Source organism: Marmota flaviventris, chromosome 17 (genome assembly GCF_047511675.1).
Source record: "Marmota flaviventris isolate mMarFla1 chromosome 17, mMarFla1.hap1, whole genome shotgun sequence".
NCBI lineage: Eukaryota > Metazoa > Chordata > Mammalia > Rodentia > Sciuridae > Marmota > Marmota flaviventris.
The window spans coordinates 33,611,078-33,628,750 of record NC_092514.1 but is presented as its reverse complement, the minus strand read 5'-3'; the positions used below and the strand labels follow the sequence as shown (position 1 = coordinate 33,628,750).

The window sequence follows — 17,673 nt, the reverse complement described above, 5'->3', positions numbered from 1 at the left end:
ACAATACTGTTATCAGCATACATATTTTAATTTTCTGCCTAATTAACCTGAGCCAGTTACATTTAAATCTTAACACTCAGAAAGGGGAAAAAAAAAAAAAAAAAAAACACCAACCAAAACACACACACACACACACACACACACACACACACACACGGGCTAGAGTAGCGGATTTCAAATTCGAGTTTTAGAATTACCCAGCGCTCTCATGAAAATTTGGATGCTTAGCTCCACCCCAGAGTTTCTGATTCACTGTTTGGGATGGGAACCGAGAATTGTAATTCTAACAATATCTTTGGTGATGCTGATACTGCTGGTTCCATGATCACGCTGAGAATCACTGGGCTAGAATTTTGTCCTTTCTTTCTTCCCACTGATTTCGAGGCAGCCGTCGGCCCTAAAAGGAAACAGGCAGCTTTGAGTCCAGTTCCCAGGAATGCGAAAGTGACTCAATAGACTCAACCGCAAAGCCGTCTCCGGGGGGCCCAAAACCGCGCGAGAGTTTACGTGACGGCGTCGGCGTCAGCGTCACGTCGTCGCCGGCCACGTTCAGCGGAGACAGGAGCAAGATGGCGATTCCGGGCAGGCAGTGAGTGATCCGGGAGTTAGGGTCAGGCTGGGGAATGAAAAGCTACGGCGACTTTGTCTTTGGCTGAGGAGTTAAAGTGCGCTGGAAGTGAAGGGGCCGTGTCGTCAGGGATAGAGACGGGGAAAAGCGAGAAATCCTCTGCAACCTAGATTCCCCACCCCCATACATTTTGCAGGATGGAAGCCCGAAGTTTGAGGGAGAAACTTGTGAGGAAATAAAGGAAGTTAGGCTGAGGGGCAGAGAGCGAGACTTTTCTATTTTCCAAAAGCTCGGTCTGAGGCCCCTCAGTCTTGCTTCCTACCCCGCGCTTGAGTTTCTCCCCGGTTGGATGCTCTCTCAGGAGCACTAAGAAGAGACAATTCCTGGTTTCCTTAGAGGGCCTTGTTCTCCTTGGCAGAAGCTCAAGTCCTGATTCCCGCCCTCCCTTCTTGTTTTAGGAATGTTGTGCTGAGAAGCCACAGAAAAGGGTAGGCATTTAGGGAATTGGTGTATACATTGCCGCAAAAGAGAAATATTGTACGTACTTAAAAGTTTTTACCTTTGATGTGTAATCCTTAACTTTCGATGCGGTTTCCGTGATCTCCGCATCTTAGAGGCCAACACGTGAGAAACTAAATGAGTTGAATCTGATGGGATGGTTCTCTTAGATGCTCCAAGACAAAGCAACTGAGCTTAATAAAGTGTAATGGGAACTTGGCTCGTGGCTATTTGGATTTCTCAGTTAAATAATTTTTAAATTTTTTCGTGCGTTACATTATTTAATAACTTCTTAAAAGCTGTTGAAGTACGCAGGAGAAAAAAAGTCTGGTTGTTTTCTTGACTCCTGTTAGATCACGAGGCTAATTTAGCTTTTTTTTTATTTTTAGCAGACATGAACTGAGCTTTCCACTAATATATGTGAGTGTGTGTGTGTATAGGTTTTGTTTTTTTTTATGTTACTTTTACTTCACCATCTGAAGCATTTCTGAACTTTTCATTTATTTCTCTTCCTTGACAAAAATGATATTTGACTTTGGCCCTGGTCTACAGATAATCGGAATAGAAATTGTAAAATCGTAATGTATATTAGAATTTTGAGGTTACTGAAAATCAAAAAGTGTGTTTGTTTTTGTAGACTATTTGACATATTTTGACCTGATAACTTCATCTGGAAGAGGTAGTGGATGTATTATTTTTTGACATTTAAAGATAATGGTGTAATTTCTATTTCAAAAAAAAAAAATGCAGGTATGGGCTTATTTTGCCAAAGAAAACACAGCAGTTGCGCCCTGTTTTGCAAAAACCTTCAGTGTTTGGGAATGATTCTGATGATGATGATGAGGTAAGGGAACCTATGTTTTACTCCTGTATCGGAAATAGAAATTTTATAAAATCTTAACTTGTGATATAGATGTTTTTGCGTTTGTTATTTGTGAATAGTATTTTAGAATATAATTTACGGAATTATCAGAAGGAATGTTTAAAGGGAAAAGCTCCACTCATTTTTCTTTATAACCTAATAGGTTTGTTTTTTTTTTTTCTTTATAACCTAAAGCTGTGAACTTCATTTGCTCTAAGAGTTAATACAAATTTTTTTTTCTGATAACTAAAATTGAGGTAACAAACTTATTGCTATTAAAATCCCTAGGAGCTGGGTGCAGAGGCATCTACTTATAATCCAAGCTACTGGGGAAGCTGAGGCAGGAGGCTTGCAAGTTTGAAGCTAGCCTGGGCAACTTAGACTTTGTCTCAAAATTAAAAAAAAAAAAAAAAAGAAGGTGATAGCTCATTGGTAGGTAGAATGCTTCCTTAGCTTAGCATGCAGGTGGTGACCCCAGGTTCAATCCCTAGTAATGGCAGGGCGAGCAGCCTAGGAATGAGTTGTTAACATGTTACCATTTCCTGGAAAGTTTATTAGCAAAGACATTTTTAATTTGTTAACCATGCTCTAGCTAGCATGACTGAGTAACAGTTCTTTCTGGTATTACTTTTGTGGTTATTTCTTCAGTGTCTGCTAAAGCTAATTGCACAGTTAAAATTACAGTAGTGAATACAGTTATTGTTGATGTACTACAATAATAATATCATATGAAAATTTTCTGTTGTAGCATCTGTAACAATATTTTTTTGAGAAACCTAGTTTTTAGCAGAAACAGCTACATGTCTGTTTTTCCTAATACTGTATTTTTTATATTTCTTAAAACAAAGACCTTTGCATCAGTTCATCTGGTACCCCTTTTGCTCTGGCAGAAAAATAGCTTCTCTTTCACTTTTTACTAACTATATAGTAGCATAGATAAATATTTAATATTTTCTTCTTTTGAAGAAATTGGCTATATTTGAATCGTACTTTTTAAAATTGAGGTTGAACTTAGACGTAATAAAAATCTGTAGATTATAAATATATAGGTAAATGATTTTGATAAATGTTTTTGCCCTAATCAAGATGTAGAGCTTCTTTTTTGTACATAATTCCATGCCCCCTCTTCAGTCAGTTTACCTTCCCATGTTTTGCCCCAGGAAACTGCTTATATGAGTTCTATCACTAGTTTTCCCTATTGGAGAATCTCATATAAAGGAAATCATTCAGTGTGTACTCTTTTTATGTCTGGTTTCTTTTTTACTAAGTATGTCAGTGAAATTATCCATGCAGTCATAGAATCACATTTTACTGAAAATGGATTTTTTCCCTTTAATAGTTATGTAAGTTTTTCTTCTATTTTTCTGTTTTTATTTCCTCATACACTTTAAGAATAGTTGAGTATAAGAAATGAGTCAAGATTTCTAGTTGAATCTGTGTAGGTAGCTAGATTATTTTCAAATAGCATATTTAGAAAGTTATTAATTACAACTTGAATTTTTTGTTTCTAGATACTTTGTTTCAATAAATATTTAATATAGGTTAAGAATTGATTAGTTTTGTAGTTGTAGCCTGTGTGCTTTATTCTTTGTGACACCTTTATAACTTTTTTTTGGAGGAGGTTAATATACACTGGCTTAGAATTTTTTGACTTTATGAATCGTAAATTCAGAAGCAACAAATATTCAGTAGAAATCATACATTGAATTGTGATCTTTTCCTTGGGCCAGCTGTACAGTGCTTTCTTGTGTGATGGTGGGCAAAGGTGTCAGTCAACTATACTATCATGAGAGTAAACAACCCATCTACAGTATACTGTGTTACTGAGCTATGATGTTCAAGTTAGGTGTATTAAATATATTTTTGACTTAAGATATTTATCAGGATAACCACACTATAAATTGTGGCACATCTGCATAGTGTTGTGTTTAGCCAATTTGTAGTTTAATAAGAAACACATTTTGGGGCTGGGGTTGTGGCTCAGCAGTAGAGCATTCACCTAGCACGTGTGAGGCCCTGGGTTCGATCTTCAGCACCACATAAAAACAAACAAAATAAAGGTATTGTGTACAACTAAAAAAAATAAAATATTTTTTAAAAAATAAGAAAGACATTTTATCCTTTATTGTATTTTTTATCTTTATACAAGATTTTTCTGGTCTTTTTCCCCCTTTAAAATATCATCAAGCCTGGCGTGGTTGTGCACACCTGTAATCCCAGTGTCTTGGGAGGCTGAGTCTGGAGGATCAAAAGACTTCAAAGCCAGCCTCAGCAATTTAGTGAGGCCTTAAGCAACTTAGCTTTGACCTTGTTTCAAAAGCAAAACATTAAAAGGGCTGGGGATGTGGCTCAGTGGTTAAGTTCCCCTGAGTTCAATTTCTGCCCCCAACCCCTGAAAAAATCATTGAGATAAAATCCACAAACCATATACTTCACCCTTTTAATTCTGCAATTTACTGGTGTTTAAAAGTTGTACAACCACCACCATCTAATTTTGGAACATACTTCATCACCCAGAAATAAACTTGGAGCCATTGAGATCACTCCGCATTCTCCCTATCCCCAAACCCTGGCCACTACTAATCAACTTTCTATGACCATGGATTTGCCTATTCTGGAAATTTCATATAAATAGGATTATGCACCTTTTGTGGCCAGCTTCTTCCACTTAGGATAATGTTTTCAAAGTTGTACCCTATATCACAACTTTTCTTTTCCTCTTCTTTACTCTCCCCCGCCCCCCAGTGGTGAGCGTGGAAGCCAGGGCCTCATGCAGGCAACTTTTTTTTTTAATTACTGAATAATGCTCCACTGTATGTATATACCACAATTTTTTAATCCATTCAGCAGTTGGTGGACATGTTAATTGTTTCCAGTAGCTGGGTATTATAAATAAATAACATTTGCTATATATATTTGTATAGCAGTTTGTATATAGGTTTTTGGGTGGACATGTGTTTTCCTTTATAATGTGTAATCAAGTATGTATGTGGAATTGTTAATTTATATGATAACCATTTTATCTTTTAAAGAATTGCCAGACTGTTTTCCGAAGTAGCTACACCATTCACTTTTCCATCAAGCAGCATTGAGGGTTCCAGCATTTTCACATCCTCCCCAACCCTTTTTTTTTTTTTTATAGCCTTCTAGTGGCTGTAAAATGGTATCTCATTATGGTTTCAATTTCCTTTTTCCTGATGAAATTTTTGGTTCTTTAGAAATGTCTGGGGCTGGGGTTGTGACTCAGTGGTAGAGCACTTGCCTAGCATGTGTGAGGCACTGGGTTTGATCTTTGGCACTATATAAAAATAGATAAATAAGCTGAGTACGGTGACTGCACACCTGTAATTCCAGTGGCTTGGGAGTCAGAGACAGGAGGATCGCAAATCCAAAGGAGCCTCCGCAACGGCAGTGCATTTAGCAACTCAGTGAGACCCTGTCTCTAAATAAAACACAAAATAGGGCTGGGGATGTGGCTTAGTGGTTGAGTGCCCGTGAGTTCAATCCCCACTACTACCCCCCACCAAAAGAAAAGATAAATAAAGGTATTGTCTACAGCTAAAAATAAAAAAAAAAAAAATTTTTTTTAAAAGAAATGTCTGTTTGTATCATTTACCTATTATTAAATTGGGTAGTGTTATTTTATTATAAGAGTTCTTTATATATTCTAGATACGAGTACCTTATTAAACACAAGATTTGCAAGTATATATGCTCCATTCTGTGAATTGTCTTCATTTCTTGATAATGCACTTTGAAGGACAAAATTTAAATTGTGAGTAAGTCCAATTTATTCCCCCCCTCTTTGGTTGCTAGTGCTTTAGTATTATATCTAAGAAACCATTGCCTGATTGAAAGTCACAGAGATTTACAACTATGTTTCCGTCTATAGTTTTGTAATGTTAGCTCTTAAGTTAGGTCTTTGACTCATTTTTAAATCACTTACCAAGGATATGACAGAAAGATAGAACATGTTTATCCTGTAGTTTCACATTAATTCAACCTGGTATACTGTGTAATACAAATTACAGTGTACCCCAGTTTGAGAAGAACAGGATTACATGGTCTAAAAAGTGTTTACTCATGTTATTACTGTTTCTTTTGCATTGTGAAATGAAGGTGATGGTAGCTGAACAGTGAGTGGGGTACGCTAGCCAAAAAAGGACCTAAGCCATTTGTTGTAGCTTTTTTCTTCCCTCCCCTAGAGGGACTTTAATGCAGAGAATGCATTACACAGGTGATAGAAGAGTTGAGATACCAAATAGAAGATGACTAGGCAATCCAGGGATTAGCAATAGTAAGAAGCAAGTAGTGATAAATGGAGGGATGCAAGAAGGTGATGGGTGTTGGAGGCCAAGAATGAACATAACCAGATGGGAACTAGACTTATCTAGAAATAACAGGCTCATGGGGGAATTTGAGTTTTATGTAGAGAGAAAGAGGAAAAAGTACCCTGGCATTCTCCTACCCTCCACTACACTATCTTCGACTCCTACTGGTGGAGCCTAGTCAGAAACCAGCCAACGAGGGAGCTTAGTTTTTGTTTTTTTTTTTTTTTTTTTTAGTATCCACAAAAATATTTATCATTAACTCTTAACTAGGAGTGCTTGTATTTTGGAAGACTTCCTAAACTAAAAATATAGGTAACTACAATTTATAGAATAGAGATTAACAAACTAGAAGTATCATAAAATGGGAGCTTAGTTCTTAATGAACTGACTATGAAACTTGTTTTACATAGTTTTACTTACCTATAAAAAATCATTTTGGGGGCTGAGGTTGTAGTTCAGTGATAGAGTGCTTGCTAGTATGTGTGAGGCACTGGGTTCAATTCTCAGCACTGCATATAAATAAATTTTTAAAAATTAAGGTCCATTGATAACTAAATTTTTTAAAAATCAATTTTTAAAAAAAATAAATTTAATCAATAAAGCTTATTCTCATGCTGAGAAGTAAATTGCTTAGTTGAGTATGTTTTATTATTGTGGTTTGAATGTATGTTAAAATAATTTTTTCATGACTAATCCAACAGTTTAAGCAATAATAAAGTTAGGAGTGCTTTGGAAAATACAGAGAAAGGTTCTTTATGGTTTCCCTAGGAATTGGGAAAATAATGTTTTTTCTTTAGGAAAATATTTGATATCCCTGGAAAGGAACTGCTATGAAGCAAAACTGGTATTTTCATCAATTCAGCAGAAACAAGATACCCAATTTTTTTTTTTTTTTTAACAGAGAGAGAGAGAATTTTTTAATATTTATTGTTCAGTTTTCGGCAGACACAACATCTTTGTTTGTATGTGGTGCTGAGGATCGAACCCGGGCCGCACGCATGCCAGGCGAGCGCGCTACCGCTTGAGCCACATCCCCAGCCCCAAGATACCCAATTTTTAAAAAATATTTATTTCTTAGTTGTAGTTGGACACAATACCTTTTATTTCACTTATTTATTTTTATGTGGTGCTGAGGATCCAACCCAGGTCCCACACTTGTGAGCCAAGCGCTCTACCGCTGAGCTACAACCCCAGCTGCCTCAACTATCCAATTTAAGATCACATTTTATCTCCAGTGGTCCAGCAGAGGGGGCCCTAGCACATGAATTGTTTTTTGTTAAATGTTTATATTCAGGGTTAGTTTGAAATGGGAAAATGGTAGTCTTTTAATTATTTAAGTATTTCCCTTTAAAATAATCAGAACTAATTAAAAATAATTATCACTTTGTTCAAAGGCAAGGGAAATTAAAGTGTTTTCCCCTGCTGAATAAGAAAGAATATTTTGATACTTCTGTGTGATCATTAATGTTTGAGTGGTTTTGCTATCATACTAATGTATTTATTCCAGTTTCTCCATACTGTCTTTTCTTTTCCAATCCCATGATTATCATCTTTATTACTTCTCGGATTATTTTAACACCTTTATAAATGGTTTCTTTATTACTTATTTCTCATTCATTTTAAATATTATTGTCTGATTGATCTTCCTAAAATACTTCTAATCACTCTTATTCCCCAGCTCCTGAACTTAATTGTATTTAATGCTTTAGCCCTAAAATACTTATTAGCAATTTCTTTTGCTTCTCCGTGCAAAGTATACTGTCTGGTGGTAATTTTTGTCAGATTGCTTTTTTTCACAGCATAAGTTTTTACAACTCTGTATGTCCAAATTATAGCCATCCTTCAAAACCTGATTCAAAAGTTACTTCCTGTAAGCTTTCATTTTCCCCGCTGAAAAAAATTTTTCCTTTCTTTGACACTCTTTACTTTTCTTACAGCTCTTAGCATTTTAAATTTTGTGTTAAAAGTCTGTGCGTTCATTTTTTCACCATACTAGAGTGTGAGCTGGGATCTGGACATCTAGACTGGCTTCCAAGAATCGGGAAAGTTATTTACTCAGGTGGTTTAATTGTCTTTATTGTATAGAGCCAGATAAGTAGGTTGAGCATCCCTAATCTGAAATTCAGAATGCTCTAAATTCTGAAACTTTCTGAGTGTCCACATAATGCTGCCAGTTAAAATTTCACATCATAAGTCATGTGCAGGATTACAATCAAAAGGCAGGTACATGTAAACATTGAAAATGAGTAATAAATATATTCTAATAAAATTTTATTTACATCTGGGGATATAGAGAGTGCTCACCTAGCATGTGTGAGGCCCTGGGTTCGATCCTCAGCACCACATAAAAATAAAATAAAGGTCTTGTGTCCACCTACAACTAAAAAGACTAAACAAACATTTTTTAAAAAAAAATTATGTACAAAAACAGGTGGAGCTGGGCACAGCCTAGAGACAGAGGCTGGAGAATCACAAGTTTGAGGCCAACTTCAGTGACTTAGACCCTCAAAAAATAAAGGGCCAGGAATGTAGCTCAGAGATAGAGGGCCCCTAGGTTCAGTCCCCACTACCATAAAAAAAAGAAAAAAACCCCTAATAACAAAAAAATGAGTGGGTTTGATTTGTCCAATGGCCTATAATTTGCTGAGCCCTTGAATATGATTATTCTCAAAAGTACTTGTGATAAAAGATATTTTACAAGTATTATAAGGTAATTAGTGACAAGTATAGTTAGATGTTGGGTGAAAGATTAAACATGAAACTTTGTTTTTGATGTTAATTTTATGATAAATGCTTGTTTATTTTTCAGACAAAATAATGAATTTTCCCTTTAATCTTGCCAATTGAAATGTTTATTTCTAGGCAGCAGTATACTTTTTGAGATCCAGTTATGCAAAATAATTCATGTTCTCTGTAAAGATATGATGTGTTAGAACCTGAAAATTATTGCTCTCAGAGAAAACTGACCTTTTTAAGAGAGACTATTAATATTAAGTTAAACAGGACAGCTAAAATTTATGAACTTAGTTTTATGTGTATTTGTGTGTGTATATTTATGCACACACATACATAAATCATGTATGAATTTACTCAGAAGCTGTAGTATAGTCCTTTTACAACTTCAGCATTTTCATAAGATGTAAAGCACTAAATACTAGAAGAATAACACTAAAATCCCTGTCTATTCTTTTTCTGTACTGGTGATTGAACGCAGGGCCTAGCATATGTTAGGCAAGTGCTCTATCACTGAACATCCCCAGCCCTTTTCACTTTATTTCTGAAGCAAAGTCTAAGTTGCCTGGGCTGGCCTCAAATTTGAATCCTCCTGTCTTAGACTCCTGAGAAGCTGGAACTTTAGGTGTGTGTCACCACGCCCAGCTGACCATTACAAATATTTAATCTTACTGTTTAAGAAATGTAAACCAAGACAGCATGCACTGTCATTTTTTTGCACTGTATGCAATAGCAAATACTTTTAAAAATAATAAAAATACTTTTAATAATAATAAAATAATAATTAAAAAATACTTTCAAAAATAGATTTTGAAATCTATATAAAAATTTATACATGCTCAAAAGTATCTCAGAGTTCTTTAAGATTGCAAAATTTTAAATCAATCCACTTTCAACAGTGAAAGCATGGCTAAGTAAAGCAGTACAGATATCATCTATTATGTATAGCTGTTAAATTCATCATGAAATAACAAAATTTTTTTCATAGGTTGCCAGGTACAGTGGTACATGTCTATAATTCCAGTCTACCTGGGAAGCTGAAATGAGAGGCTCTCTTGAACCTGGGAATTTGAGGCCAGCCTAGGCAACTAGGAGACCCTGTCCCCAAACAAAAACAAAATGTAAGGATAGTAGACAGTAAACTATAAGCAGTTACTTTTTTATACTTTATTTCCCAAATTATCATTATTGTTATTATTTATTTTGTTTGTTTTGTTCTAGGAGTTGAATCTAGAACCTTGCACACAGTAGGCAAGTGTTCTACCACCCCCAAGTCCTTTTTAATTTTTATTTTGAAACAAGATTTCATTAAGTTGCCCAGGCTGGCCTTGAACTTGGAAGCCTACTATCTCAGCATGGGATTATAGATCTGTATCACTACACCTGGCTCCAATTTTTTTTTAATATATATATTTTTTTAGTTGTAGAAGGATACAATATCTTTATTTATTTTTATGTAATGCTGAGGATTGAACCCAGTGCCTCACATGTGCTAGGCAGACGCTCTACCACTGAGCTAGAGCCCCAACCCATCCAGATTATTTTTTAAGGAAAAACTCAGGTGACTTTTAAGGATTTTCAGTAGGAGGATTTAGTTTCCAAATCATATTAAAATACAAGCGGGAATAATATATTTACTTAACATAAAACATACTGAGAGAATGTTGGTAACTATTTAAAAACATAAAATGGAATAAGCAGAATGCAAAATTGAATATGAATAGTTGTATAAAATTATATGCATTAGATAAGTAGAAAATAATAAATGAAAATGATTTTCTCTTTAGAGTGGCAGTATGAGTTTTGTTTTTCAAAATTGTGTTTATTATTTTATGATTATAATTTTGAAAATAGCAGGGAATGTTGCTTTAAAAAAGTAACCATAATTGTATATTCCCTAAGTAAGAAGCAATAACAAGTTATAGGATTACACAATAGAAGGGAGTGACTGCTTTTTAAAAAGATAACCATAATTGTATATTCCCTAAGAAGAATTAAGTTATGGGATTACATACATTTATTGTTTTCACTGTTTCTTAATCTTTCTCTACTTTAAGTCCAATCTTTGGAAAATTTCTTGAGCCAGACATGGTGGTGTACTCCTGTAATGCCAGTAACTTGGGAGTCTGAGGCAGGAGGATCACAAGTTCAAGACCAGCCTTAGTAATTTAGCAAGGCCCTGTCTCAAAGAATAAAAAGGTCTTGAGGTGTAGCTCAGTGGTAAAGTCTTCCTGGGTTCAATCCCCAGTACTACCAAAAGCAAAAAAATTAATTTTTTTTTTCCTTTGAGAAAGTGGTCTTCATAGGTTTGTTTTTCCTAATGAAAAGCTAATTTTATTTTAGCTGGAAGCTTGTTGGCTTGCTAATGGTAAGAAAAAGTTTAAATTTTAATCTCTCTGAACATTATAATACATCTGAATCAATAAAGTGTTTTAGTTGTGGTTTTTCATCAGTTATAATCAAATAATTTCCTATTTTTCTGGATAGTCTGGTATAGTTCAAATAAAATGATAATTTTACATAGACATGACAAAGCATATTACTTTTGAAAATGTCAGGAAATTTAGGTTATTATAATGATGGCTAAGAATTTTTTAACTTTTCTCATGCTGCTAAACTATTCCTACTGAATAAATCTAAATTGCAGCTTAAGCAGTAAAGGATTTAAAGTAATTGTGCAGTTTTGCTAAAAATTAATTCTTTTAACCCGCTGTCTAGGAGTGAAAAAGCAAAAGGAGAGAAAGGGATGCACTAAATGATAAAATTCTTTTATGAGTGGGAGAGATGGCAAGAGAATTCTTTTCCTCTTATTTTTTTCTCCCAGTAGATAACAGCATTACAGAAGTAGCTAAGAAAACCCAGATTGTGAAGATGAGATGAGGTAGAAATTCTTATTATTTCCCAGGAAGGAAGTGGTATTAATTTTGGGTCCTTTTAGATATGTAAAGTTGCTTTATGAGTCTTGATTATATCTATATGCTTTTGGCCAAATTTACTTATATTGACATGTGGTCAGATTTTTTTTTAAAGTCTTTTTTGTTGTGAAATAGAATGCATAAGCCTTATACTTTTCAACTCCAGAATTTTGTTTTGTTTTTTATGATTGCTGTCTCTTTATTGGTGTTCTCTATTTGATGAAACATTGTTTTCTTTAGTTCTTCCTATCATGATTTTCTTTAGCTCTTTGAACACAGTCTGTTCTTGTTCATTGGAAGTTTCATACTTTTTATTTTTTATTTTTTAATTTGAAGTTTAAAGTTATATAATGTGACAACTCTGGAAAAATTTCCCCTCTATTCAGGGTTTGTTGCATTTTCAGGATGCTGGGGATCAAACCCAGGCCATACATGCAAATCAAACACTTCTGTCACTGACCTATATTTTTAGGCCATTTTTGTTTAGTAACTTTTAAAAAACTAATCTGTAAAGTCTGTATTCTTTGTTTCCTGCAGCCATTGAAGTCTCTGCTCTATCAATGCTTGTCTAACAAGTTGACAGAGATTTCTTTAAACACATGGAACTAATAAGTCTCCTGGCCTTTTCCAGGAGATGGACAATACACATGTTGTAGCATGCCTTCAGTTCTCAGCTGAGCATTTTACTATTCTGCCTTAGCCTACACTTCTTGCAGATCCTGAAGGTCAGCCATGAGAGTTTAAGATCTCTTAGGTCTTTCCTGGTCATATTCATTGGCCTGTGTATGCATGTGACCATCAAGATTCTCAGGAATATGTTGGAATTTTTAAAGACCCCTGTATAATACACTCTAGTCCCCAACTTTTAAATAGCTTGTAGTTTGCCCAACTACTGTAACTGTTATTCACAACCTTAAGCAGCCCTTGTCTATGTTGTTTATTTTGGTGCGGGGGATCAAACCCAGGACCTTGTTAATGCTACACATGAGCTCTACACGGAGCTACATCTTTAGCCAGTTGTTTTCGGTTTTTGACAGACACATTCAGGAAGAAAAGGCTGTTTGGGGCTGAGGTTGTGGCTCAGTGGTAGAGTACTCACCTAGCATGCATGAGGCACTGGGTTCAATCCTCAGCACCATATAAAAATAAAAAAAAAAATAAAGATATTATGTCCACCTAAAAATAAAAAATAAATATTAAAAAAAAAAAAAAGGCTGTTTGGCACTGGCTGCCAGACTGCTGGTTTTTCTTCATGATGGTGGACATTTTATAGGCTACCATGTCACTGGGTGGGGTGTAGGGATGATGGAACTAGGAACTAGAGCAAATTAAAACACCAGAAAACTCACTGTTCTGACTAAGGTTCAGCTGGTTTGGGTGGGTGGTTTTGTTTTTTTTTTTTTGCGGGGGATTGAACCCAGGGCCTTGTGCATAGGAAGCAAGCACTCTACTAACTGAGCTATATCCCCAGCCCCCAGGTGGTTTTTCTTGAATAAGTACCCCATGGACTACTGTAAGCCTTTGGTTAATTTTCAAGAGTTCTAAAAAAGTTGAATCTAACTTTTTGTTGTTCTTGTTGTTGCTTTTATGGAAGGAAATTTTCAGAGTCCAATGCTCTGCAAGTTTCAGTAACTTTCAGGTTGTCTTTAAGCCTCTATTATACCTTTTTGCATCAAGTGATCTTGTTGGTTTTTTTTTTTTAGTCTTTATTTTATTTTATGTGGTGCTGAGAATCGAACCCAGTTCCTCACACATGTTAGGGGAGCATGCTACCACTTGAGCCACATTCCCCAGCCCTAATCTTGTTGGTTTTAAAAATCACTATTGACTCCCCAGTATTATTAGGATAAAAACCAAAATCTTTTTTTTTTTTTTGGCAGGGGTTTGAATTCAGGGTCTCACATAGGGCTTCACACATTTCTGGTAAAGGGCTCTACCATTGAGCTGTATACCCAACTCAAGGCCAGAATTATTAATTTTAGCCTACAAAGCCATCAGTTGACTTGTTTTCTCTTGACCTCTTCACTGTAGTGCCTTATCTTTATTCTTTAAAATTGCCTTGAGTCAGCCACACAAGAGTGGTACACAACTGTAATCCCAGATACTCTGGAGGCTGAGGCAGGAGGATTGCAAATTCAAGACCAGCTTCAGCAACCTAATTGAAGACTGTATCAAAAAATAAAAAAGGGCTGGAGATGTAACTCAGTGGAAGAGTGCCCCTGGGTTCAATCCCTAGTATCACAAATAAAGATTGCCTTGGAATATTTAAGTAAATTATTTTTTATTTTGTTTTAGCAAGGCTTAGGGCCTTGCTAAGTTTCTGAGGCTGGCTTTGAATTTGTGCTTGTTTTGACTCAGCTTCCCAAGTTGTTGGGATTATAGGCATGCTCTGCCACACCTGGCTATTATGTAAATGAATTTTAGGGTCACTTTCAGTTTCATAGTGGAAAACTCTGGTATTTCAATTGGAATTGTATTGAATTTATACATTAATTACAGAAATTTATACCTTTCTGAAATAATTTAGTATTTCCATTTATAAAGATGATTTATTTCTTTAAGATGTTTTAAATACCTTTTAGTAAATTTTATAATTTCTTCCATAAAAATAAGACATACTCTTTGTTAGTTTTACTTATGTATACTCATAGCTTTTGTTGCTATTGTATGAGGGAATTTTCTAGCTTATTATTACTGATGAATATGAATATTGTGTTGGTAATTGTAGCATCTATAGTTTTAATACTTTGATTTTTTAAAAAATTTCTTATGACAGTCATTGTCTACAAATAAGGCATTTTTGTCCTTTTTTTCAATTCTTATCTCATACTCATTTCTTTTGCCTCTTTTTTTTAAAAAAAATTATTTATTTATTTATTTATTTTAGTTGTAGATGAACACAATACCTTTATTTCACTTTTTTATGTGGTGCTGAGGATCGAACCCAGGGTCCCTCACGTGCGAGGCGAGCGCTCTACCGCTGAGCCACAACCCCAGCCCATCTTTTGCCTCTTTTATGTGTGTATTATATTGTGTTGGCTGCAAATTATAATACAGAAATAAATAGAAGCAGTGATACAAACATTCTTGTCATGTTCTTTTAATGGTAATTGCTTATAAAGTTTCATAATTAAATGTGATATTTGCTGTTTTTGCTACATTTTCTAGCTTGCTAAGAATTTCTTAAGTCACAAATGAGTATTAATGATTTTTAGCATCTATTGTGATAATTTACTTTTTAATTTGATTCACTATACTAGTTATTTTGCCATTTCTTTTAATTTCTGAGGTCTTGGGCTTAATTTCATAGTTTTACAACATGTGCTTATGGGGTATTATTTCCTCAGTTCTCATTTGTTAAAGAATGCTTATCTGTTTCTTTTTTTCTTTTTTTTTTTTTAGTTGTAGGTGGACATAGTACCTTTATTTTGTTTTTATGTGATGTTTAGTATCAAAACCAGAGCCTCATACATGCTAGGCAAGTGCTGAACCACTGAGCCCTTGTATGTTGCTTTTTATCATTTAAATACCTACTTGAATGGGTATGGTATTTCTAGAATAACAATTTATTTTGAAATCTTAGTAGGTGTTAGTCATTTTGTCTGGCATGAGTATTCTCTTGAAGAAATGAAAATAATGGTTTCTTTTATTCCACTTACTGACTTAGGCAACTAGAGTATGTATTTTCTTTGTATCATTTAAGTTAAATATGATGTTTTGGTTTAGTAATTTTGTATTACTTTTTCCTGGAATACATTGTCATTTTTTATCTATTAGCTTTTCCTTAACTTCATAGAAATTAACTTACATCAGAATACTTTTTATGGTTTGTTTGCTGGGTTTTCTTTTTGGAGGATCATTTTTGTCTTCCTGTATCATTATGCATTTATTCATTCTTTCATTCAACAGATATTTATTTAATGGTGCTTAGGGATTGAATACAGGTGTTCTACCATTGAGCTGTATCCCCAACCCTTTCTGTTTACTTTGAGACTAGGTCTTTCTAACTTGCTGAGACTAGGCTCAAATTAGCAGTCCTCCTCCCTCAGTGTGGTAGCTTTGATTACAGGTGTGTGCCATCTTTCTCAGCTATCAGCAGTTATTTATTGATCCGATTCTCTGTGCCAGTGAAACACACAAAAGCCACTGCCTTTGTGGGGCTTATTCCATTAGAAAAAGGAAAGATGATAAATAATTAATAAATTAGGGGTTAGTGTGAAAGATGACAAGGGCCATGGGAAAAGTAGAACAAGGTAAACGAGAGCTGTTTGGAAAATTAATATATATATATATTTTTCTTCTACTTTAACCATTATTATCTTAAACCTTTGTTAGTATTTAAGTTCTGTCTTCTGTTTCTTGCTGTTTCTAATTTATTTAATAGTTCTATTGGTATTACTTTAGTCCTCAATGTTTCTTGAGCTCTATAATCTTCCTTTCTTGTTTCTTATTATTTGGTCATTAACTTTTGGATTTTATTAATGGTCACATTTTGAAAATTGGACATGAAAGGGAGAGGAGGAGATGAAATGATGGTTTAAGAAATAATGGTAATGACCGGCACTGTGGTGCATGCCTGTAATCCCAGTGAATTGGGAGGCTGAGGCAGGAGTATTGCAAGTTTGAGACCAGCCTCAGCAACTAAGCAAGATCTTGTCTCAAAATAAAGAATAAATAAATAAAAAGGGCTGGGGAAGTTGCTCAGTGGTTAAACACCCATGGATTTAATCCCTGGTGACCCCCCCCCCCCCCAAAAAAAATAAAAGAATGGTAGAATTGCTGGAATTTTCCTTTTTGTTATTATCTTAGGATAGAGGTGTTTTGTTTATGTTTACACTAAAAGGGAAGAAGCTAAGGGGAAAGGAGAAATTTTCTAGTTAAGGAAACTAAGGTATTAAGGAGTTAATTGGCACATATTATACAAAGAATACTAAATTAGTGGAGCTAAATTTTGAGCTCAGATCTGCCTGATTCTGAAGTCCATGCTTATAAACAGTATATTATGCTTCCTTTGAGGGGCAGTTTGTTCATAATGGAATTTTAAGAGTTTCAAAGAATGAATCTGAGAAGAAATAGAAAAAGGACTAGTTGGGCAATTGGCAAAGATCAGACAGACTTCAAAGAGGCAATCTTGGGGCTGGGATGTGGCTCAAGCCGTAGCACACTTGCCTGGCATGCGTGCGGCCCAGGTTCGATCCTCAGCACCACATACAAACAAAAGATGTTGTGTCCGCCGAAAACTAATAAATAAGTATTAAAAAAAAAAAAAAAACAAAGAGGCAATCTTGTTTATTAGTTGGAAAAAGAAACCAGAAGTCTCTGGAAGGGTGTTTTTTATTATGCAAAATTACACAACACTTCCTATTTTGAGGAGTTGGGACTGTATTTAATTTTCATCAGTTGGTCAGAATTTGTTTTTTGTTTTTTAAAAATTTATCTTAAGAGTTTCCAAAGGGGTTGTTACTATATCCAAAGGACATTAAGAAATTTGTGGAATGGCTTTTGCTTATTACAAACACTAAGGGTAGTATGCCATTGGCACCAATATTTGATGTGGGCCAGAGATGGTAGATATTCTGAATCTCATGCCCCTCCATTCATATAGGTAAAATCTCTGCGAATGTGCATATAGATGAAAAGCTGTTTATAATTTATGAACCTAATACCCAAGTTCTTTTTACACATAACATAGTATATTTTGTGTTTTATTTTTATTAAGTGAAATTTTTAATAAAAATACATTTTAAAATACTTTTTTGAATTAATA

General features: G+C 34.8%; 1 protein-coding gene across 4 annotated transcripts in view; it reads left to right on the top strand.

Moving 5' to 3' along the window:
• Positions 1 to 545: 545 nt before the first annotated feature.
• Positions 546 to 17,673, top strand: part of Nsrp1 (nuclear speckle splicing regulatory protein 1) — a 45,557-nt gene continuing 28,429 nt past the window's right edge. Inside the window, exons 1-2 of one of the 4 annotated variants that reach the window (XM_027924556.3) lie at positions 549 to 589; positions 1,817 to 1,910. In XM_027924556.3, coding sequence (XP_027780357.2) covers positions 570 to 589; positions 1,817 to 1,910 — 114 coding nt within the window. In that variant the 5' untranslated portion in view covers positions 549 to 569. Of the gene's footprint in view, positions 590 to 1,008; positions 1,057 to 1,816; positions 1,911 to 5,608; positions 5,703 to 17,673 lie in introns of those variants that run through there. The other 3 variants (XM_071603238.1, XM_071603239.1, XM_071603237.1) reach the window with 3 other exon arrangements.